Source organism: Hoplias malabaricus, chromosome 6 (genome assembly GCF_029633855.1).
Source record: "Hoplias malabaricus isolate fHopMal1 chromosome 6, fHopMal1.hap1, whole genome shotgun sequence".
Taxonomy (NCBI): Eukaryota; Metazoa; Chordata; class Actinopteri; order Characiformes; family Erythrinidae; genus Hoplias; species Hoplias malabaricus.
In genome coordinates, this window is record NC_089805.1 from 33,818,099 (window position 1) to 33,843,503 (window position 25,405).

At 38.4% G+C, this 25,405-nt stretch overlaps 1 protein-coding gene and 1 long non-coding RNA gene across 5 annotated transcripts in view; one reads left to right on the forward strand and one right to left on the reverse strand.

The window, feature by feature from the left end:
• Positions 1-6,052, reverse strand: part of ctnnal1 (catenin (cadherin-associated protein), alpha-like 1) — a 52,408-nt gene extending 46,356 nt beyond the window's left edge. For 3 of the 4 annotated variants that reach the window (XM_066675400.1, XM_066675401.1, XM_066675399.1), the window contains exon 1: positions 5,685-6,052. In XM_066675400.1, the coding sequence (XP_066531497.1) occupies positions 5,685-5,786 (102 nt within the window). In that variant the 5' untranslated portion in view covers positions 5,787-6,052. Of the gene's footprint in view, positions 1-5,328; positions 5,425-5,684 lie in introns of those variants that run through there. The other variant, XM_066675402.1, reaches the window with a different exon arrangement.
• LOC136700146 (uncharacterized) lies at positions 5,203-15,876 on the forward strand. Its single transcript, XR_010803707.1, has 3 exons — positions 5,203-5,486; positions 5,601-5,661; positions 14,373-15,876. It is a non-coding gene; the product is annotated as an uncharacterized lncRNA (long non-coding RNA).
• The last annotated feature ends 9,529 nt before the right edge of the window (positions 15,877-25,405 follow it).

A 25,405-nucleotide genomic window follows, 5' to 3' on the forward strand; every position in this document is an offset into this window, starting at 1 on the left:
GTGGAAAAACAACAGTGCTCTTCACTTGTCCTCAGAGCTGACAACTCCATTGTCCCTCAGTATTACCCCAGAGCCCTAAGAAGCAATGAGATAGCATATAGACCTGTCCAAAGGGAACCTCTTTTCTCTCTATCCCAGGCTTCTGAAGTCATATGAGCCCTGAAACACATGAGAGTGTGTCATCATACTCCAGCACTGATTAAGATCTTGTCCTGTCTGATGACAGACTGCAGGCCAGTAAAACAAAAATATAGCCTGGAGATGTGCCAAGCCGTCACATGATCCAAGAAGAGAAAGCAACAAGTCATGCATCTCCCAGTCAGTTTTGCTAAAACGTGAAGCAGGAAACTCATGCCCTCAAGGCCAGGATTCATAGTGCTCAGAAAACATTGAAAGTGGCCACAATGGCAGGACTTGCCCAATCAAGGATAATCTGGTGAGAGATAAGCTGCTGAAAATGCAAGACTTAACAATGTACTCAGAAAAATGGATTTACACCACAGGGAATTTTGATACCAGTACACTATTAGGAGAAAAACAAACAAGATGTGTCATATTCTTTTTCCTTACTATAACATGTAACATTTCACTGCAGTCGGGATTATTCATAATAAAGTTGTTTAAAGGGGACCAGTACTTTAGCCAAATTTCACAATTTACAATTGTATATAATTACCTGAAAAGTTAAATTAACTGCAAAATAAATATTATTTGAAAAACTCTATGAGAGCTTCAACTGCACGTCAATACCCGAGAGCCTCCAGAGCTGTGATGGATTATTTCTCATTCTAATGTGTCTTTAAACAGCTTCAGTTTTCTGGCTTTGCTTTCTTCTTTGGAATAAACGGATAAGAATATCTGACCTAAATATAAAACACAGGTTCTATATTGTGTCTACACTCTCTCTGAGTTCTCTGAGAACCTAATTTCCATATCAAAACCCTAATTTTCTATATAATGACTATTCAAACATTAACAACTTCTGACATGTAGTTATCATACATATCTCCTTCCTTTGTTCCTCTGATACAACACAAAGAGAATCATGCAAAAATCAAAAGGTAAGTGTAAAGACCTTCTTGATAAATAACCTTCGACTGAAAGGAGATGTGAGGAATTATTAATTGGGCTGCATATTAGTGAGGAAAAAACAACAGATCAACATGCCATTAACCTATTATAGGCTTTTATAGAGACTTTTTTCCACTGCATGGAACCTACACAACTCTCCTCGACTCTGCTCTTTTGCTTTTCCACTGGACAAATCTAGTACCTGGTCCCTGGAATCGGTTACTTTTTCAGTCCCTTTTCGCGCCGGGTTCCAATCATGCCTAGTAGGTACTAAATGGTGATGTGTAAACCAAGGCCAGAGAGACATGTCAATCACCATTAAATTCAGAGCTCATTCAAATCAAGCTAAAATAGCTTAAGTTACAGCAGCTTTCACATTTATTGATATATTTATTTATCACATTTATTTATTTATATATGGGCCAACGGCAGATGAAAATTTCCAGCGAAAACTGAACGTGCAACAAGGAGAACTGATCTGTGATAACTGGGGTGCAGTGCCATGTTCAGTCCAAAAAACAAAAACAACACGATGAGTAAACAGCACCTAAGTTCACTGTCGCCATTGTTGTGGTTTTCAGAGCCCATGATTCCCGTTAGAGACAGTGTTTTGCAACGTCACCAGCTCCATTTCGTGGGGGAGCTACGCTAGCAGAAAAGCGACAAGCTCTAAGCGAGCCGAGCTGTGCCGAGTCATGTAAAGCTGGACTCATGCGGTGGAAAAGCACCAAAAGTGATAACTGTTCTCCTGGAAGCCAGTGAATAGAAATTTAAAGAGGAGGAAATAGCTGTTCACTGTGAACAAGCCAAATCTCTTCACACATTTTGGTAATAGGCATTGATTGCATTAGATATGAAGAAGTGTACTTCCAATACGTGCGTGTGGACATAAATAATGCAGTGTTTAAGGGGTCTGATGTCCTGAAAGCTAATCTATAATTGTTCACAAACACATCCAGGACTTTACTAACTGCTATGCAAATCCACAGTCTCACTGGGGACACGGGAGACATTACTCAATGGCTGATTGCCACTTTAAGGCCTATTATACAATATCCTTCTGAGACCAAGAGTATTTAGTGGTGTTAGCTAGCTTCATGTATAATGCAACTAACATGATCCTGGCTGTGTTGTAGAGCTCTGGATTTGCCCTTCGTATCTGCACTGGTTAAGCAATTATAATGGAGGAGAGGCAAACACACATTGGCAAAGGCACTCACACACAGCTTACACCCCACATTCATACAGACCATACATGATGCTGTGTTATTCTAGTACCGGAAGGTATGTAGCCTTGAAATCCATTGTGGTTTACATAGAGCTGAGGTTCATCTATCTTCTTCATCACCATCACCACAGGAGACATGCTGTTTATCCTTCCTGCTCTCTGTAATTCATCTCTGTAATCATGCCCCGATTAGTTTCACCAGCCAAATTTTCCTAACATCAAGGAAAATTAGTATGTGCATATTCTGCATATAATTCAAATATCAAGGACCAAGACAGCAAAGCGATCCTATAAAACATTAGTTCAAGCAGCTTTGCATATACTTCTCCTTTGAATTTGCTATCTAATTTTTTTTTTTTTTTTGCAAGTTGTGCACTTAACTTACAAAAGACTACCATACTTCCATGTCCCTTTAATGGATATTCACAGAAGAACAACATGCATGGAACTCACAAGCATGAAGATTCAACATAACAAAATGAGACAGAGAAAGAATTTTCAGTCCAATTATAGCTGCAAATCTTTTTTGGGAAAAAAAAAAACTGTGCTTATCCTGGCAGGAAAAAAAGACAGAGCCAGTACAAATATGTAATAACAAGCCTTTCTTGCCACAGGAATTTAAAATCTGACTGATCACATCAAAGACTCAGCAGAATTTTCACAAGTCCCATCCTGGATTAAGATCCAAGATCACACCACACTTACAAGCACAATAAGCTACACTCATTATCATTGCTACAAGTCAGATGCTAGGCCCATGTTCCAACAGCAGCACAGTGCTGACCAGAATCAGATCAGATTTTAAGTGAATTTATAAGCTTAAAGTATCACTTGAAACCTAATGTATAACATTCTGCAGAACTACAGGGAGCTGGACATTTAGTGGGTACACATACGTCATATTTAATCTGTCATTTTATCATTGTATTATTTTATCTTGTGTAGTGGCATACTCAAAGCAGTTTTGTGGCTAAAAGATAAGAATAAAATAAATAGTTTAACATAGTAATAATTAATCTACCTCTGTAACCAATAGCATAGGAATAACATTTTTCAATCATAACCCAAACTGTAAGAGAGAAAAGGATCTAACACACAACTGGTTATCATTCTAAACCTTTAAGTACAAGCGAATCCTAACACTGTGTTTTCCATGTCAACAAAGGTATAACAAAAAGAATCCAATAGCAATCCATAACAAACTTTTCTTGAAACAGCACACGCTCACACCGCATGATGTCATATTGTTGTTTATATGTGTTTATTCCAGTGAGTTAGAAGGGGCTGAGACAGGGAAATCTCCATGCTATGTGAAGTGTTTTAATTCAAAATAGCCTTTTAATCAGCTAAGATGCAAGGGTTAAATTGTGGTATAGGTCTAGTTCAAGGAAAAATACTACCGAGACATCTTTAGATGTTATTAACGTAAATCAGCCAGAACTGACTTTGGGACTTTGGATTATTCTCTGTCTGGTACAAACGTGATGCTGAGGCAGACAGAAATACAGGTTCATGATGGTCTTTGAGTTGAAAAACACAATTATTACTCAGCTGTGGGAGTGAGACTGATAACACTGGGGAAAGATTAGCACCACATCTCTTCCAACAAATCAACAAACACACTACACAGTGCCTTTTCTCACTTCATTTCCTCCCTGTTTATCAGTGTAGCTCCCTTCCTCAGCCACAGAGGACACACACCATCGCTACTAAACCCAGACAGTCACACTTGTATTTACACAGATCATTTACTCCAGTATGGTCATTGCCAGGGATGAAATCACTATTGTTTGGAGATATTCACTACATGGTGCTTCAAGTACAAAGCTGTAGGCTGAAGAATAGTTTGATTTTTAAAAGAAAAAAAAAAACACAGCCATTTGTTTAACAGCCTGACATTATGTTTTAATAAACTCTGTGTTTGTGTTATTCAACACATGCAGTTTAAAATCTCAATTTAGTAGGGATAAATGTATGTATCATTCCCCTCATACAACACAACATTTTCACTGGTTTACTTGTTCCTCGGCTCTCACTCTATTTAAAACAAGGGCCAATTAAACAAACCTGTAGGAATGGGGGAGGGTCGTGATTGGGATGCATGGCCACCTATTGTGTGAACACTGCATGCCTCTAAAAGGGTCCTGCTTCTCAGGGGGCCAATGAATAGACAATCAACGAGTCTCCTATCACTGACCTTTAAGCCTCATTACCATGAATGGTGGTCATGATATTTGGGGTCTCCTCCAGTTCACAGTTGCAGCCTCTATCTAGGACTTTTTGTTAATATAGCGCAATATGAGTAACAGCTTCATATGAGAGGACTCTCTTTTTACCTACAAGAGTAGAATTCTGTAAGACTTTTTAAATATTAGAATATAAAAAAATATATATAAGAAAGGTCTATCAACGGTGTCCTCTGGGCACAATTTACAAATGTATATAAAACTGAGGTCAATACTAAAAATCTAACTTTAATAGCTACTGTTAACTACTTTTGAACTAAAAAGTACTAAAAATATTAAGGGTTACATAAACTTTACATTACAGCCTACTTTGTTATTACTTTTTCTTTATAATTAATTCGTTTAGGTTTTAAAAACTTTTCCAGAATTGTGAGGTAAAACCTGGATCCCTGTAGTTTCACTTACTGAAGACATTAAAAGACATATTTAATGTGTTATGGGATGGCTGAGACAGATATTCTTTTTCCCGATTTTATATATATTTTTCCGACTGTGTTTAAAAAAGACTATGTTTTTGTGGATTCTCAATGAGTAAAAGTTGTCAGATTAAACTTCTTCCCACAACAAAAATCACAAAATCAGCTCCACAGAAGATCTTTACACAAGCTCTACTCATGATCTTTCAAATATAAACACAAGCAGGTGACAGTTATTTCAGTCCCAGATCAACATCATAAACTTAATGGCTTCGCGATAATTCCCTTTGAGTTCCCACAGACTAGCTTAGCCTGCTATCGACACAAACACGGTACTTTTTTCTGGAGGACGTCCTCCCTTTACTACCTGTGCTGCACTGGGGCTTTTCTCTCCTCCACGTTAGGAATAAACCTCGTTTTATAAATCCAACTAAAACTAACTGCGAATCTCAGAGTCTTGCGGCAGTGCGGGCTAGGCTACAGCTGCCGTCCACATCCACACCACAGCAATTAAAGCACATAATGGTGAAGTACTCTTTTCTGACACACTTTATAGTACGCTTACATGTTGTTTTGGACTCAGCCTCATTAGCAGAACATTGTTAGGGGCATTTTCTCACTTTTCCTCTGCTTTCCCAGAGCAGTGCGATGGAAGGCGTGGAGCACGGATAACTGGAGTCCACCAGCACCTTCATACAATGTAAGTTTTCCGAAGGGACTCACCTGAGAGACCAGGGGGATGAGGGTTTGCTCCACGGAGCGAGTTTTGATTTCCAGTCCGCAGTCAAAGTTACCGCCGCCGGAGCCGCACGGAGACGAAGCCATTCCCGCCCAGCGCGCGCTCTCTCTCCCTCTCTCTCGGCTTCTTTGCTAATGGTTACGGCACCAGCGTGTTTGTCAACGTAACCTAACAGGGTGCTTCAATAAATGTTGTTTCTCGCTTAAACACTCCTTCCTCGCACCCTTTCGTGTCCACAGAGTGGTAAGTCCCGCCAAAGTAGCCCCCAGTGTGTGTTTAATCCACGGTTGTTTATTACCGTCTCCGGGTGAACTGTTCTTATTGACGGAGTTTACTCAACTACGACAGACCGGAGCCGCAAACCACAGACCAGAGGCTGGGCAGGCAGGACTACACACACACACACACACACACACACACACACACACACACACACACACACACACACACACACAATGTGGGGGGCACAGCATACAACACACAGTGAGGTCTTCTGCCTGTGGCTTGCAGTTGTTGGGCGGACCAGGAGTAAAACAATAGAATGTAAAAGATGAGATTTACAAGTACATTTTTGAGTAGCTTTACCTACTTTTAGATGACAAATAGTAGTGCAAGATATACGGCAATATACGAACAATAAACATAATACATTGTACATTTTGTTTCTAAACGTGGCGGCATAGTGTCGCAGTCACACAGCTCCAGGGACCTGGACGTTGTGGGTTCGAGTCCTGCTCCGGGTGACTGTCTGTGAGGAGTTTGTTGTGTTCTCCTGCGGTCCAAAATCACACGTTGTTGGGTGGATTGCCCTGAGCGGGTGCAGACTTTCCTGGGGCCCTAAGATAAATTTTGATAAGGGGCCCTCCAACCTGAACCCTGCAGGCCAAAATGTGACAATTTTTGACAGTTGTACCTGACTCTGCACTAGTATTCTCCCTTTGAAGTATTCAATTTAGCACTTGGCAGTAATTGTCATTTTTTAATGTGGAATGGAATAGTAAGAAACTTTTAGAGTGCGAGGCTTTTAAGGTCGTGGAAAGCAGCTGCGCAGTGCACGCCACCTGTAAATATATTCCCGCGGCTAGGTTTGTACACTGTTATTTATTAACAGTCCAGCCTTGAGAAGAACAGTCATATGTTTACCTGACTGCTGTTCCCATAGCTCAGTCTCTTGGAGTCTTTTTTCCTCTTTTCATATCCTCAAGGATAGCTTCACTACATCTCCTGATGATACACTAGCTCTCCCTAATTTGACGAGAGATGAGGGGGCCTTTGTTAATTTGTGGGGCCCTAAGCAGCCTGCGTAGAGAGAGGTCCGGCTCAGGTATCGGTGACCCAAATTGTCCATAAGTGTGTGTGAATAAGTGAATGTGTGAGTGTGTGTCGCCCTGTGTTGTACCATTGAGTACCAGTAAGTACCATTGGCCTCACTCTCTGGGTGGGTGACACACTCCTAGTCGCACAAGCACATTGCTGGACTGTGCGTGCCTCTGTTACCTGACATAACAGGACTGATCAGGTGATATTCTCCTCCAGGAAGTTGAACTGTCCAGTGATGTAGTGTTAGCTGCAGTTTGAAATGAAATGAGGTTGTGGCTGGCTTCCCACAGGATGCACGTTGGTAGCATTGTGTCTGACTGGGGAGTCAAAGAAGAAGGAATATGTGAAGACTGATAATTGTGGAGTAAATTGGGATGTATATATATATTTTTTAATGATTATGACCAAAACTGAGCATCTCAATTTAGCTGTAATTTGTTTCACAGAATTGGTTGTCTATCTTTTATAAATATCGCACACTTGATTATAGAAGTGAGGGTATCACATACCTAGTGAATGTCATCAAGGCACAACCTACAAACATTCCAAATCTTGCAATCACTCACTATTATTCTGTGTATACAGATAACATGAGTAAACACAGGAAATCTCAGATGATATTTCTTATTGTCAGTCCAGTTGTGATCACTGCTACATGACACATTATGGACACATGCATATGACAATCTTCAATTAGCATCCTCCATCTCTGTGGTGTACTGAATGTGTGCTGTGCCTGTGCATCTCTTTGCAATTTAAAATATATATTCTCCTAATTTTCTCATTGACTATTACCTGAATTACTCCAGTTTTCATTATATTAAAATATAGGGAGGCCTTTTTTCACTCCAGAGCAAGATTGACATGTTTCTCCTCTCACACATTCAGAATATATGCAGCATCATATATCAGTTAAATCAGACCAATTTCCAGAACAGGAAAATCACTTACAATCTCATAGCTCAGGCTTAAAGCAGTTATCAAATCTTTATAGATGCAGGTTAAAGGCTAATTAATGCATTGTGGCCCTAGCAAGCATTATTGATTTTGCACATAATTGGTCTTTTTTTTCCCCCTTGTAAAAGCAGCAGTTCAGCCAGCTAGCTAAATAAAGAAATAATGCCCAAACAGTCTGCCTTCAATTATCCTACACAAAGCGATCATAGTCTGTAAAAAGTTATTTCTATCTCCAAGATTCTTCACCAGAAGGTAGTTTCCCTAGACTTTGAAACAAGAAATTGGAGTCAAGACGTAGCAAAGCTTATATAATGACTGGAGTGTCCCTATACGTATTTGGATGTTCATAAAATGTTGACCTGTTTGCTTTTTCTATATTGTCTGAGAATTAATGATTGTTTTGCACACCTGTTGGACACTACAGGATGGTCATCTGTATTATCAATGAAGTCTGATTTAAAGGAACACTCAGTAAGATTTGGAATTTTTGGCTCTGTAATTTGTAATTATATATATATTCTTCACAAAGCTAAAGACATTTTTGCAAATCTCTGGTTCTGCTGATAACCTTCCAATATTTAATGGCATATCATAGAGCAGAGCAAACAATCCTGCAACAAGTGACATGTTTGCACAGCATAGTTGCAGTGTGCCTGCAGTAAACCAGGCGGCTTGAGGGGGTGTGTGTTTCCTCTGAGTCACGGGTGTCAGGTGACATAGGAACACTTCCCTAAGTAGGGAGAACGAAGCCTAGGCCAAGTAAACTCAGCCGTAGAGCCACACCAGACTGACGGGAACTGAATGTGGTTGATTTCTGTCCGGCACAAGCACAGAGGTTTACCACTCTGCTTAGACAGCTCACATTAATATCAGATGTTTCCTCCAATTGTGTTTGAAGCACACTACAGCAGAACAAAAGAAATTTGATTTGACTGTAAAGGCTTTATTTATGACTTCATATCAAGGCTGTTTTCCACAGAATTATTTAGAAGACATAATGATGACTGTATATTTAATGGTTATTGTGATTTTCTCATATATATCTTTCTTTTAAAACTATTCATTTGACCACGAAAAAAAAACACATTTCATTTAATCTGTGTACTATTTTTTGCTTGTATTTAAGTTTTACAGCTGCCTTGCACAGCAGGGACCACATTTCTGCACACTGCTGTGGCAATTTAAATATATAGAGTGTAAGTAGAATAGCTTTTCAACAGATTGTTCATTTTTTAGAACTGCTGACGGTGTTTAGCTCTCCCTGAGTTTCTCTTGGTTGCTCAGCTCCAGGAGCAGAGTCTGTGTGCAGAATGTAAAGCTCATAAATAGTGAGAGTTAGCATACAGGAAAAGTGTTGGATAAGCAAATATATTTCCCCCTAGAATTAGAAACAGATTTATAGGATATGCGTTTTACTGAGAATTTTGATCCAAGGTGTATAACTCAAGTTCTCTTGGGCCAAATCACTCTTCAGCTTAGTTAGCGATTGCTTGTCAGAAAGTCTGTATGGTACATTTTAGCATAGTCAAGTCGAGTGTGCCTTTCAGATTGAGACTAAGCTCAGTACAGTATTTTTGTTTTCAGTGAAAGATTTAGCATTCAGTGCATTAATTTATCAAGAAAATGTAGCCATGAACTTTCTTCCTTTAATTCCATTAACATTCTGTATTATTGATTGGTCCTGGTGCAGGGATTAAATCTTCTTAATTTGATTTACAACTACCATTAAGTGGCTGGAAGCCCTGATTCAGTTGTATTGGGTGCCGGTCAGTGCAAGTATGTTTGTGGCTTCTGTGATTCAGGTCTGTATTAAATGTGCTTTCTTTCTAAAGCTGGTTCATTTGGACCGAGTTTCTCGATGTTCATACCTCGTGTCACTGTCCCTGGCATGTGCTTTTATGCCAGAGCTCGGGTTGCATTTGACTCACAATCCAATGGTTTCCTAGCACTAGTTTGAATCCTATTCATAACAACATTTTATATTTCTCCTTTTGATTAAACACAAGTCAAAAGTGAGATGTCACACTTATTAAAATCACTACATTTTGGGAGATGTTTTCTCTCTAAAAAGCAGATTCCAAGCTGCTGAGCTTGAGCACCTCATCATAAATGCCCCTTCATTTCTCCTACACCAAAATAGTTGCTTGTCTTTTTTCTTCAGTGTATAGGGCAGTTTAACATTTTGGCTTTATATCTCCTGCTCTCTGAAACACTTGCTGATCATTTAATAGAAAACCATTTTTTAAATGGCCAAAAGTTTGTGGACACCTGCTTATCCAAAATACAGTCTGAAATGAAGGGTATTAATAGTAAGCTTCTTCCCTTTTGCAGGCTTGAAAATACTTGCTTTCCGAGAAAGCAGGCTTATTTTGGTCCCACCCCTTTTGCTACTTCTCACAAACTGTTTTCTCTGTCAAAGAGTAATTGAGGTATGTCTGAGTCACCATGAAGACAGGGTGTGTTGTTTTATTTTTTGAATGGCATGCGACATATACCCAACATGCCTCGTCCCAGTCCATAGTAAGTATGAACCAGACTGAAGGAGCTCCAACAGACAAAGCTGGTTTAATTGCAAACATAATTGGCTTGTACCTCAGTCACTCATACACAATGTGGTACTCGAGAATTTAAATAAAGTGTAGGTTAAAGCATTTTTACAACTTGGTGGCTGCCTTTGAGAACAGCAGAAATGTATACATGTGCCCTGGTGCAGATTTAAAGTTGATTAGCACATGTTGTGTCTCTATAAATATTGTTTATTTTACCTGTATACCTATAGGAATCTGCAAAATAAAAGTTTCAGTCAGAAGATATGTTTGCTGTAATCTCTGCAAACAAACTGAACTTGCAAACTAGCTCTCAGAATGGACCTCATCCATGTGTAGAGGACTAATTGTGCTTACTTACATTTAGGTACTGCTCCACAAGAGGGTGCTCTTGTGCTTTGCATTTTATTTTCTGTATCACAACTTTGTCTATGTGGCACTGTGGTGCAGCAGGTAGTGACACAGCTCCAGGGACTTTTTTAAATCGTAGGTTCACTTTTGATGTTTTGAACAGATTTATGTACCAACAGCTGCTATTAATTTTAACAGAAATTTACCATCATTTGTTTAGCTGCTAGAATTAATACTTCTATTTTTGTTACAGTGTCAAATTCGGCTTCCATATTGGCTGTTATTACTGCTTGTTTATGTTAACACAAATTAGAGTGTGTGTGTGTGTGTGTGTGTATGTATGTATGTGTATATATGTGTACTATATATATATATATATATATATATATATATATATATATATATATATATATATATATATATATATATAGTACACATTTAATAAGGGTCTTTTAAACCTTAGTCTCAGTCACATGTAATCAATCATGCTTATAAACTTAAGCATATGAACGCTAAATGGCACATTTTCAAACACAATGTGACTGGTTGGCATGGTTTGAGTAGACCAAGTGTCATGTGTTGTGTGACATGAATGAAGTTTAATCATGTTCTGTGTGTGTGTATGGAATTTGACCTCTTTTTGCTTGTAATTATCTCTAGTAAATATCACATCTGTCTGGTCAGTGGAGTTAATTAGGTTATTGTTTTGGAGGCAGAAAAAATCCTCTGGCTATGTGAGAGCAAAAGGGAGTGGTTAAAGCCTAATAAAGATCTCTGGCTTTTGCCAGAGGTTGCCTCTGCTTTTTTAAGCACTAGGAATGAACTGGGACACACCAAGCATTTATCACACCACATTGTAAAAGCCTCACACCCTGTTACACAAGCCTCTAACCTCTATTGCAAGTGTGGCTATGCCCCCAAGAAACATGACCAAGTGCAAAGAACCATTATCAGTTTTCACAGATGTGCTATTTAGTTCAAGGCACTGAACTGTTTCAGTTAATGTTTACACCAAAGCGTAAAAAGAGTAATTAAAAAAAAAGCACCTGACCATATATATTTTTTCATAATCAAATTTTCATCACACCTGTCACTCTTAGCAAAACCACAGGTCCTTTATAGCTGTGGAAATTTGTGATTGTTAGAACTAGGCCAGTCATGTGAAAACCTGTCTCTATATTATAAGAAAATATTTCTTCTTTTCTTTCTTACTGGGAAATTTAGAGTGATGTCTATAGAGTGATTATTTCTTCTCACAGATTTGATCCCTTTTATTGGAAATGATATGACTAGTTAATCTGTGGACAGAGGTTATTATTTCACAGGTCTAGCTCCTGAATCCTATCCTATCCGAGAGCTAATAGAATAAACAATGGACAGAAGTATATCTCTTAATCACTGAAATCGTTTCATTCAGTCCCATTGACACATTTCACATTGTGAAATGATGGGACATACTAAAGACCATTAGAACATGGTACTATTGGATGCCACCGATATAAGAAGTCATTTCATGAAATTTATTTTCTACTAGATATTCCACAATAAACTGAGTGGTATTTTTGAAAGTGGAAGTATTTAGCAACCACAGCAACTCAGCCACATGTTGTCAGACTGAGTAACATTACAGCTTCTGTCTGTCTCAAAAAACTCATCCCTCGTTACAGAAGCATGGAATAAAATGCACCCAATTTCAGTTCAAAACAGAACACAGCTTTTAGTGTTCAAATATGGAACATTTGTCAACCCCCTGAATCCAACTCCAGGAATGTTAGAAAGGCGAGTGTGTCCGCACTAGTGCACTCACGGGTTCTTGGCTCTGGCTTACTCTGTGGGCCTTGGTCCAATTGCCCCTGATCTAGCATCAATGTTTAATCTTACAAATGATCTTCTGGATGAAGTTCCTTATAGACACACTCCAAAATCTTGCAGAAAGCCCTCCCAGAAGAGTAGAAGCCTTTACAAGCTGCATTGCAGAGGCCAACTATATAAAATGCTTATGGATTAAGAATGGAGTGTCATAAAATGTCCTGTAGGTGTAATGTGCAGTTGTCCCAATACTTCTGTCCTTATAGTGTACATAGAATCTTGTATTTTTGCTAAGAGTCATGTGTTATATATCAGATAATGAGATCATGTCATATGCTTTGGTGATTTTGTTTTTACTGATTTATGTGAAATTTTTCTTTAATACAATGCATGGCTTATGAGAATAGCTTTAGTGCTTTTATTGAACTATTTCTTAAATGAAACGACATCATACAGAAACATCATAGGGTTCACTGGTGCTTTTAAATGGTTATTTGAGAGAGCTACTATATGTAACAATTACCTTAGTTTTTGTAGGTACACCCGACCATTTTCACAAGATATTTTTAAAGTTTTCTCCACTGGAAGATTTGTTTAGGCATTGTTTGCTATACAGTTGTCTACTTGCTTTCATGGCTGTCATCTCAATTTTATGTTTTTGTGCCCTGTGTCAGAATATGACTATTTTTGCCACACAGGCGCGCTTATATTTTTTTTTTATTTTATATTTTGTAAATAATGAGGAGTCAGAATGTGCTTCAGGCTTTCTCTGGCCATTTGTCATCAATCATCTCGTCTCAAAGGCTCAGACACAACAGCAGATTCTTCCTCATGATCCCATCAGGCAGCTGAACGGAAACCACTTGTGACAAAAATTGTCATAGACACTCGAAAATCTGTGTCTGCTGGTGTTTTTTGGGGTGACCTTCATTTGGCAGCAAAGCTGAGGTCAACTGTAGTAACAGTGTGGGATTGGACAGTCTAAATGCAACAAATACATAGTGAGAGGAATAGGTGATAGGATTTCTGGTCTAAGGCACCTAGAGGAGTAACTTTCTTTTTGTGCAGGGTCATGTGAAAACACTAGAGATTATACGAGCTTTGAAGCCTTCTAAGCTCTTTGTATCAGGGCAATTTTTTTTATGATTGCAGCGGATGGCGACAATTTCTCACTGCAGCCAGCTCATAATGACAGCTGTTGCAAATCTCACTGGAATATTGTATCTGCCACATGAAGTGCACGCTCCCTGATGTCAGAAAATAGCACGACTCGTGGAGCTCCTGTCAAACATTATTAGTCCATGGCTCTTTGATGCCATTATTTTTTGCTCGTCAACACACTTTTGTTGTCTACTGTGAAATATGCATGGTACTTTTATTTCTGACATTTTAGACATGAGAGCTGATATGAAATGATTGAGAGGAATATGGTGCTAGCAGGTTTAATATCTAGCTCCATCTACTGGTTCTAAAAACTGTACATCAGATGTATTTTTAGACATGCTATGTATGGCCTAGTATCCAGGCTTATCTTGTCTGTTGAGTGTTGCTGCATGAATGCAGAGTCAGAAACTAACGGATTAAAATGTGTTTCTTTTATTATTATTATTTTTTATTATTTTATCAACGCAAGACCCTTTAGAACATCAAAACAGCTGAGATCATCACTAGTGTCTCCCTCCTTTTCAGGATACATACCCTTCAATGCATCATGACCATAGCCTCCAGCAAACTGAAGGAGCCTTACCAGCTCTCCCATCTGCCGAAGTCTACGTCAGCATCCAGGCCACAGCATGACTCGGTAGCAGATTCTTCCCCCAGGCTGTCACGATGCTCAGTCTGGTACACCTACACCTAACTCCTGAGTTAAAATTACAGTACAGCTTTCTTTCTCACATCAGAAACTAGAGCACAAGTCTCTTCCTCTGGACTCTCAGCATCTACCACATTCAAATATACAGATCTTTTTGTACTTTGCTCTTTGGGATTAATTAGAGTATGTAAATTTGAAAATACAACCAACTTCTAAGACTCAGCTTCAGAGGAGTGGAAAAAAAGCCCTGCAGATTAAAAAAATGAAAAGCAAAAGAGCTCTTACAAAGGCAAAATACAAAAATAAATGATATTTCATTCAGTTGTTGAGGTGTCTGTATAATTAGATAACTGATCCAGGGGGAAGAAATAACGATTTTTGATGAGAAATTACAGTGAAATATGTCTTGTGATTGTGCACAGTCCTGTATATTATTGTGTTATTTGTAATGGACTGCATACCCTCAGATAGTTGGGATGACCATATACATTTGATGACCACAAGTTCCTCTTAATCTTTACAGTTCTGTATCTTAATGCATGTGGTGATATTTTTTAACACTATTATTTATTCTACATATTCTGCGACACGTTTAGTGTGATGTGTTTGTGTTTCTGTGAATGACTTTTATTCTATAATTGTTAGAATAGTTAACAATTCTTCAAGTGTTATCTTAAAAGTTGCCACTAGGTGTCTCTTTTTCTCATATTTACCTCATACAATATCATCTCAGGGCAGCACAGACGATTGAGAGTTTTAAAAAGGGACTTAACATTTTTTTTACTACAGTTAATAATTTTTAATGTTTAACTTTGCTTCATATTGAGGTTTGCTTAAAATGTAAGTTGCATTACAAATAAAATGTATTATTATTATTATTATTATTCTTAAAAGAGCGAATCTGTATTTATAATGTCCCAGGGGTGATCTGGCATAAAGAAGTGGGATATTGTCAATAAAATTTTCCCATACTATTGACAACCATTTTTTCCAAGGAGTGGACTCACATACCTCTCTCTTGGAGTGACTTGAAACCATGTATCATTTTCAAATAGCTTTGAGTCAGTGCAGGTCAGGGGGCTCATTCATATTTATTGTTTGTATGACCCTTAACTGGGTGGAATGTTCAAAAAGGACAAACCCTTTTTCATGATCAACCGAAGGTCAGTTCTAGTCCACATAGTTTGGGCTTTTTATTTTTTCTATTCATGTGTATGTAGTGTAATTTTGTGATGTGCACTATGCTTGCGTATCTTGGTTGTGTACAAGGCAGGTAGTAGGGGTGTGAGTGTGTGTGTGAGCGCATGTCTGCATTTATGTCAACCATTCTAATGCGTCCTGCACCTAGGTGTTACCCATTCTGTGTATGTTTGCTGAGTAAGTGTGAACCAATTCTCTCAGCTTTTATAAACGCTGTTCAGGAAGTGCCTATCATACATGAAGAGTATTCTGCTATGCTGTTGGCATATGTGTGTGGCTTCAATCAGTCAATTCATTAAAGCATTACATTTATTACAAAACTGACTACTGGCTGCAGAGCAGTTTTGTTTCACTGCCAGAGGTTTGTGTGGAAACTTGTCTGGATGCCTCATCAAGGAGGGATTTTTCAGGGTAGGGGGTCAGACGCCTGGCTGATTCAAAGGTATTTCCAAAACAACGTTTTCATTATGGATTTGTTGACCAATGCAACATTGCAATTTAGTGGTGCAGTTTGCATGCCTTTCCACGGCCTTTCCATAGTCAGTCAGCCAGAGAGAATGTGGATGTCTAAGCATTCAGGGAGGGTGACATAGTGCATTACACAGTGCTTGAGAGGCTCTATGGACCTGGCATTTTATTTACAGTCTGCACATAAAATGTCTTTGTGGCATAATACAGACCATAAAGTAATCACTACACGTTTCAAAGCACTTAGATAACTGATTGCTACACAAAATAAATCACACTCTCACTACATCTGAAGCAGTCACAATGGAAATTAAAATCTTCTCTAACAGGATAGGAGTTACTATGTTCCATTGCAGTTAGTGTCCATGTTGTGAAGCTTAAATTTGTTGAGATGGTTGAATGAAAACCGAGTGAAAGTAGATATTATGGCCCGGTTTAGGCCTTATCAGGTTTGAAGTTGCTTTCTACTCTGAAGCAAAGATAGCAAACTGGATAACTCGTGCAGTCATTCATCTGCCTTTCTTGGCACTGCCGGCCATAGTTCCTGCAGGGTGCCGATGAGTGTTTTTTATATTCAGTGAGTATGTCACTGTTGTCAGATATGTGCTTCAACTATGTTTGAAAGTATATCTTTATCATAGCAAACGTGTATCACAACAGGTTTGTGTATGACAAAAATATATTGCCATAAAATGGTTCTTAACATTTTTTTAAACAGGCTATTTATATAAAGCTACTCTTCACGGGCCTTCATTCGGAAGCTCCATGCCTATACTAGAACCCTTCTTGCTCAGCAGGTGGCACCAGCCTACCTCTGACTGTAAGACCATGTTTAGAGATCTACAGCCATCACAAACTGCACGTGTTCTTTGACCCATCAATAAGTTTCCAGAATGATTACCTCTCCTCTCTTTTTGATACAGTCCAACCCAAAAGTTAAATGAATGGTTTGGGGGTGGGAAAAAGCATTTAGGCCATTTTCTAATTACTCAGGATGTAGCTAGCCTATCATGTCCAGTTAGCTTAGTCCTGGAGCTACAATGCTAACACTGATAACAAACACTACAATTCAGATGTCTGTAAACCCACACATCCAAGTGACTGGGCAAAACATTCAAATACATGGTAAAGCATTTCTTACAGTATGGGATGAATGGGCTTACTTACAAACAAAATGATTCAGCTGATTTGACTTATAAAGTTTGTTAGCTGCAGAGTCAAATGTAGGAAGTATAATTTAGGAAGTATAATGTAGGAAATATAATTTGCACCAGGGCTAAGTGGAAAAACTCTGTAAATTAAGATTTTAACCATGTTATAATTCATCTAATGAGTCTGTATCATAGTCATTTTAACACTTGAAACTTATCTAGGCAATATAATTCATCAGAATCACTTCAGCATAAAGACGACTTTTGTGCTGGACTGGCATTCTTATAACATCTGACCAAAAAAAAAAGATTATTTATAACGTAGGGTTTCACATAATGTTGGAATATAGCAGCCATGTTGTTCTGAGGGCCCTATCTGAACCACAGAGGCAGCAATTTCATGCAATTTCAGTGCAAGAGATTTGTGGCCCAAAGTATGGGTGGTAAAAAACATTACTGTTACAATGGCTGAATCCTGACGTCAGGGAACTGGATTGACCCATCTCATGTTGCCAGTCAAACATTCACAGATATTTTCCTATTGGAACTTGCACCAGAGCTGATGTGGAAAATTGGGAATTTTGTGGAAAGTACTGCAGTCAAGTATGGAACATATTGCATAACTCTCAGATGTTGTGCCAAATGTTGAAATGGTATTAGTGCTGTTACCTTTTCTAGGCTTTGTGCTTCCGTGTTCCATGTTGTACTCCTGGCCAGAGGGGGAGAGGGAGTAGAATGTCTTTTTAAATAATATTTTTCCCTCAAAGTGGAGAAGAGGTGACTCAAAAGTTTATATGGAAACTTGTGTGGTTTATTCGCCTCTGGAAAGTTAAGGTATGCATCACTGCTTTGAAAGCACTTGATACTTCTGTGGTGAGTGTACCTGCCTATTTTACATACTCCGTCAACCACAGACAATGCCTACACATTCATGGAGGATGATAGAATTTTTTTACAGAATACACACGCTCACAAAAATACTAGAAATTGTAGTGGAAGTGGTATTTAATGAGATGTACAAGCTCTCTATTTCAAAGTGTATGGAGTAAAAAAAAAACTAATTAACTGCTCATAAAACTACAGTGAAACATAGCTAGGTTTAACACCTACAGTCGAGATCAAGATTAAAGATCTTGCATTTTCATCAACTTAAAGTCAAATTAAAATTATAATAATTAGCTATTCATATCTTATAAATATTTTATATCAAATAAAATGCCTTTTAAATTGGAAAATTAACTGTGATCAGAATAAGAGAATGTTGGTTTTAATCTGGCCTTAGTGATCATTTCCTTAATTATCAGACACAGCCTATTTATCAAGATGGCAAGCCGCTCTGAGATGACTGAAACCATACGACAGATGTTGTTTAAATGAAGGCTGATGGGATTACTCTTTCAGCCCTTGCAAGAACATTTTGTTGATCCAAGAGCATGATTTCTAAAATACTGAATGTTTAAAATGACACTTATTCATTCAAGTCCCTAAAGAAGGTAGGTCATCTGCATTAGACAAACACAAAAAAGAAAAAGATGTTATGCAGACTCTCAAAGGGGATCTGGGGGATGTTTTCTTAGTGTGCCTCTTATACAGCTACATGGCAAAGTAAATGCTAATGTTTTTTCAGAAACTGCCAGCATGAGGTTATTTCCTGCAAAGATTTCCCAATCAGGAAGCAATTTTGTTAAGACAGTGTAGCTCTTAACACTGAAAAAATAAAATAGCATGCCAGAGGTCCTGATGTAAACCTGACAGACAACTTCTGGAAGATGATCAAACCATGAAGGAAAAGCACTCCTCCCTCAGTCCACAGCTGAAGTGCCCTTTAGCAAGGCTCCTAACTCCTCAACTGCTCCCCAAGTTTGGGATGTCTGCCCACCTGTCTGGGTGTGTGTGTAGTGCACATGTGCAAGTAGTGTGTTCACTTCCACACATGGGTTAAATACAGAAGACACATGTCACTGCATGTTTTACAGTGACCAATATTAATGCACAGTTATATTTACATTTAAGAATATGACAAAATCAGCCAGAACGTTGTGAGGAATTGGTGATTACCCAGGGGTGTAGATACGCTGAAGTCATTTAAAGTAAGATCCTCTCTGTCCTAGCCATTTGAGAAAGCCGTAACCATAAAAAAATGTGTAATCTTAGTTTCAGCTAGTATTAATATTTTATCAAATTTAACGTGTTTTTTTACAATTTGTAGTGAATTTGAATTTGAAAAATGCAAATTGTTTTCTTATTCTGATCTCTACCGTGTCAGCATAGGAACTGAAACATGTTAGGCCCCATATCATTTTATTCAGACCAAAAGGAACCCCAGAAAAGACAAAACAAGTAAAACAATAAAGTCCCACAAACTCACAAAAATGATATCATTGTAAACCCCAAGCACAGTCAGCTACAGACCAGAGTGAAATTAAATCCAATAAAAGAATTATGTAAGGTTGAATGTTTAAAATGAATATTAGAATACTGAGGTAGACTTTTTAGCTTTTAGTGTTTTCTATAATTCTATAAAAAAAGGCCCTGAGCTTCCCTTATCAACGTGTCAGCATTTCAGGCAGAATAGGTCAATGGAAAGAAGCAACTTTGCACTGAATAAAATCTTATTTCCTTCCTCTGTAATATTGCCACTTTGTAGAGTTTGTTCCAAGGGCAGTAAATTGAAAACTCTAGAAAATTTAAGCGCATCTGTCAGGAAATGCGTTCAGTGTCTCTACTTGAGTGAACTCCTTAACTCTTTCATTACACAATATTCAAAATTACTTGAACGGTGCCACCTGCAAATTTCAGTGCTTTTCCTGCTCTAACAACTCAGGAAGGCCTTCTTAATGAGCTGAATCAAGTTGCTACGAGCAGGAAAATTACCAAAATATGCAGGGCAGTGTTTTGCTCCAGCACCAGGGTTCATAACTGAACAAACTGATGTGTGTTTGTGTGTAGAGACTGACTCCAAACATTCATGCCACTCTCAGAGAACTTTGGTGTGGTTGTTTAGAGTCTAGCTTGTGTTTTAAGTACTGTCTACTAAAGTAACTGCAAAAATAATGGAATAATGGAAGCACTTGAGCAAATGGGGAGTAGTAAGCTGAGTGAATACCATTGCACTTAGATTCATGTTTAAAGATTATTTTCTTGAATAGAGTGATTTCTTATAGAACATAATTAACTGCGAATGGTTAAACTGAATGTTTATGGTGAAAATTCATTTTGATGTTTTGCTTAAAATGAGCTCCAAATTTCACTGTCTGTGTTTCTGTTTGAGCAGCTTGTCCAGGAAGCACTGCAGTTGGCACTCCACTGACCAAGTTGTTTCTATTTTCAAGGATAATACATTAAAGAGTTGAAGGGCTGGTTCAGTGCTGAATAGGAATGGTTTTGGATTCTTATATATAACATTTAACTTGACTTGTTTAATTCAGGGCTATTGAACTTTATCACAGGAGACCAAAGAACAGGAAATGCAGTGAACCAAAGATTAAAAATATATAGTGATGTCAGATGCTCATATAGATTCCACTCTTTAAAATACCTTTGTTCACTGTTCCTTAAAAATTGCTTCTCTTTGCTGTTCTAGAAGAATTCACCCCTGTGGGGAAACAGACAGACTTATTAAAGTGTGATTAATCAATGCCACACTCACAGATCACCAACAGTCCTGCTATTACACTAGCTGTCAGTCAAGACAAAAGACCACAGCTACTGTGACATACGTTTACAAAGCCTGATTAGATCTTTTCAAACTTTCCTTCAAAAAAAGACTTCTGAAAATGAAAACCAGCCACAATGAGCCATTTTCCTATTATGCATATTCTCTGAATCCACTGTTATAGTCTGAGCCCAGAACATAGGCTTGTGACGCCACTTTAGAGCTGTACTCCTGAGGGACTGAGGCTGGAGCAGTGCGTTGAAAGTCTGAACAGAGCAAAGCAGGCCAGATCTGAAATGATTAAGAGTCAAGAAAAGAGCATCAACTTAGCCAGAGTCCCACCTGGAGCTCATAAAGAGGAGAGAGACAGACGCTCATGCTGCATACGTGGCCTTGTTGAAAAACTCTGTTCTAGTCATGCGTTCCTATTCTGTGTTTATCTCTGTGGTTTCAACCAAAGCATTACTTCCGATAACCAAGGAGGAAGACACCAGGCCTTTAGTCACATAGGACAGCAGCATGTCCTCTTGGACTTTTTAAGGAACCTGAAATAGAAGCTGTTGTTTTGTTTTTTTTATTTAGTTTAGTGTTTTTTTTTTTTGTTTTTTTTTGTTTTGTTTTTTTCAAATTCTCTTTATACGTTTGATATATTAATGTCAGGCTTTACATATTTACAGTAATACCTTGACTTATGGGTTTAATTTGTTCTGTGACTGAGCTTGTAATTTGTTCATGTATCTAATTAAATTTACCCATTAAAATGAATTGAAATGCTATTACTCCATTCCACCAGTTGGTGGAAGAGGTTGGGGGAGTTTTCCTTTTCGTGCACTATCGCTTAAATTAATTTACACTTTACAAATGTAATGCTACAAGGCTACAAAAAACAGTGACACGACAGAGATGCTTGCACAGCAAGATAACCAAGTGAACTGAATGCTTTGAATGTTTCACTGTATATACACTATATTGCCTAAAGTATTCAGTTTTTTGCCTTCGCATATGAATTTGTGTGACAACCCATTCTTAATCCATAGGGTTTAATATGATGTCACCCCACTCTTTGCAGCTATAACAGCTTAAAATCTTCTGGGAAGGCTATTCACAAGGTTTAGGAGTGTGTTTATGGGAATTTTTTAACATTCTTCCAGAAGCGCATTTGTGAGGTCAGGCACTGATGTTGGACGAGAAGGCCTGGCTCCACTCTAATTCATCAACACATCAAAATGTTCTAGCAGGTTGAGGCCATCACTCTGTGCAGTGCAGTCAAGTTCTTCCACACCAAACATGTTCATCCCTGTCCTTATGGACCTTGCTTTGTGCACTGGTGCACAGTGATTTTGGAAGAGAAAGGGTTTGGGACAAAACCTCTTGGTATTCTGAAGCATTAAGAGTTTATTTCACTGGAACTAAGCAGCCAAGCCTAATTCAACTAATAAAACAACCCCACACCATAAACCCACCTCCACCAACCTTTACAGCTGGCACAATGCAGTCAAACAAGTACTCTTCTCCTGGTAGCTGCCCAACTCAGATTCATCCATCTGTCTGATCGCCAGAGAGAAAAGTGTAATTAGCCTCTCTAGAGAACACGTCTTTGCATTGCGCTTGGTGATGTAAGGTTTGTATGCAGATGCTCAGTCATGGAAACTTATTCCATGAAGCTCTCTATGCACTGTTCCTGAGCTTATCTGAAGGCCACATGAAGTTTGGGGATCTGTAGTGATTGACAATGCAGAAAGTTTTGCATCATTTTAGTAGTTTCTGTTGTTCCCAATCACTTCCAGTTTGTTATAATACCACTGACAGTGGACTATGGAATATTTAGTAGCGAGGAAATTTCATGACTGGACTCGTTGCATTGGTGGGATACAGTATTATCAACGGTACCACGCTGAAATTGTAGAAGCAGTCTGCATGCCTAGGTGCTTGGTTTAGCACACCTGTGGCCATAGAAGTAATAGCTGAGGGGTGGTTGAAAACTGATTCAAATTCACTTCTTCACTGTTTGTTTTTAGAGTCCAGAAAAAAAAAAAAATATATATATATATACAGAAAGAGAGTAGGGAAATTGCAGAGATACTAAAGCAGCCAAACAAACAAAACAATAAATAAGATCTTTTAATAATAAATGAATATTCATTCATTCATTATCTGTAACTGCTTATCCAATTCAGGGTCGTGGTGGGTCCAGAGCCTACCTGGAATCATTGGGCGCAAGGCGGGGATACACCCTGGAGGGGGCGCCAGTCCTTCACAGGGCAACACAGACACACACACACTCACTTACACCTACGGACACTTTGGAGTCACCAATCCACCGACCAATGTGTGTTTTTGGACTGTGGGAGGAAACCGGATCACCCAGAGGAAACCCACGCGGACACGGGGAGAACGCAGCAACTCCCCACAGACAGTCACCCGGAGCGGGAATCGAATCCACAACCTCCAGGTCCCTGGAGCTGTGTGACTGCGACACAAATATAGATGATTATTTAATAATAAATGAAATCTTTTAATGAGACAGTCGCCATCAAGCCACGTGTTTGTTTCTGGGTTATTATTTATTTGTATTTAAACACATCTGGAACACAGCTGTTTAAAGTGAGAAGGGGAAGAGTATTGAAGAGTGCAGTTCCTAAGATCCTACTTCTTTCATACCCAGCAGATTCAGACTATAACTCACACATATGTAGTATTTGTAAGCCTGGTCAAGTCAGGCTTTTCTGTCTGCTCCTGAAAATACTTTCTCTTTCCATTTACACAAGCTTCTGTACATCACATGTTTTCAAGATAACTTTCAGAGTATTACTTAGCTTAAACACACAAGTTCTTATATGCTTTTTTTGTAACTGTGTTGAGCATTTAGTGTTAAATGGTCATAAAGTTTATTGTCACACATTAAGAGAAGGAATGCCTGCAAGCTATAATCAAAATGTTGAGACAATTAGATCATTCCCAACAGAGGTTAATTCAAACATACTTTCTTGAGTATCCTTCATATTCCACATGGAAAAGGATGAATTGTGCCATTTTGTGGAAGTTATATTTAAATGTGTGTGCAGCCTGTGTGTAATTCATACCCTGATCTATACATAGACAATTCACCAAATAGCCAACCGATTTTTAACTATTAAACCAAACTATCAATGTCAGAACTCATTAGTGTGTGTCAATTTGAGTTTCCTAGATTGTGATCAGTTTTTTTTTTTTTGCAACTGGAGAAAATAAACACAACATCTAAATGTGATAGTGCCATTTACTGCTTATTAAGCTGTCTTTGCTTAATAAGCTTTCTCAGTTTAAATTAAACAAAAAAGAAACAAAGAATCAGCACTTTCAGCAAACTCCATTCTGAGTGAATGTGGCAAGGGTATTTTTTTATTCAGCAGCAGCAGCTGTTATTGGGCTTTAGCCTCTAGTCAGTGATACAGACCACATTACGTTTAATCATTACCGGTTCACTGTTGGTGTGAGTTTTTATTCAGTATGGAAAGGAAGATTGAATGTTTTCAGAGCTTAGACATGCAAAGCTAAGTCATCACGTATTGCTTCTTAGTGGTTTTCTTGCCCCTGGCATCTGCTGGAGCACTAAACATATCTTTAAAAAGTGTTGTCCGAGAGAAAATCTCTGTTCTTTAAACTCTCATCTGAGGAGAATTTGGCCCGAGGGTCTACTTCAGCACACTATTAAGCACTACTGTTTCAGGAACCAGACTGGTAAAAGCTTTCCAAAGATAAACACTGATAAATGTATAAAAAATTTAATGTCATTTCGAGAAAAAATTCTTATTAAAATTGCAATATAAAATATATTTTTTAAAAGCTCTATAAGAAAAAAAACCTTATACCAACTAACTTTTTTTCTTGTCCTTGGTCTCAAACCAGTTCTCCAAGCCTCCCTTAATGAACTTAATAAACATATCTTGTCTAAGCCCTGTCCAGGCCAGCATGAGGTGTATTATCTGTGAATCAGAGGTAACATACTCTGTCCTTTGAAAGTATACACTTTGTTAGTGTTAAACCATATTCCTCCCTCTCACCTTGTGAAATGTTTTGTCTCTGTCATATCCTCATGGGTGTTTGTTCATTGGCAGTTTATGCACTGTTCTACAGAGCTGTATGTAAGTTAAATAAGGCTAGTGCCCTGCATACATAACTGCACTACATATCTGTATTATTTCTGTAGCCAACGTATAAGGGCCTCTTATTATCTCTGTGGCTCATGAGACCTCTACAACTCTGTGGTCTGTTCAGATAAACATAGACATTCGTGTGTGTCTAAAAGCTTTTTAACACATATCTATAAACATACAGACTAAAGATTGATAAGATTGTGGTTCGAAAAGTAAGAACCAACTTTATGGTTGGGGTCTTTAACAAACAATAAATGGCCTACACGACAACGACATTTGCTCATCCAGCTTTTATTCAA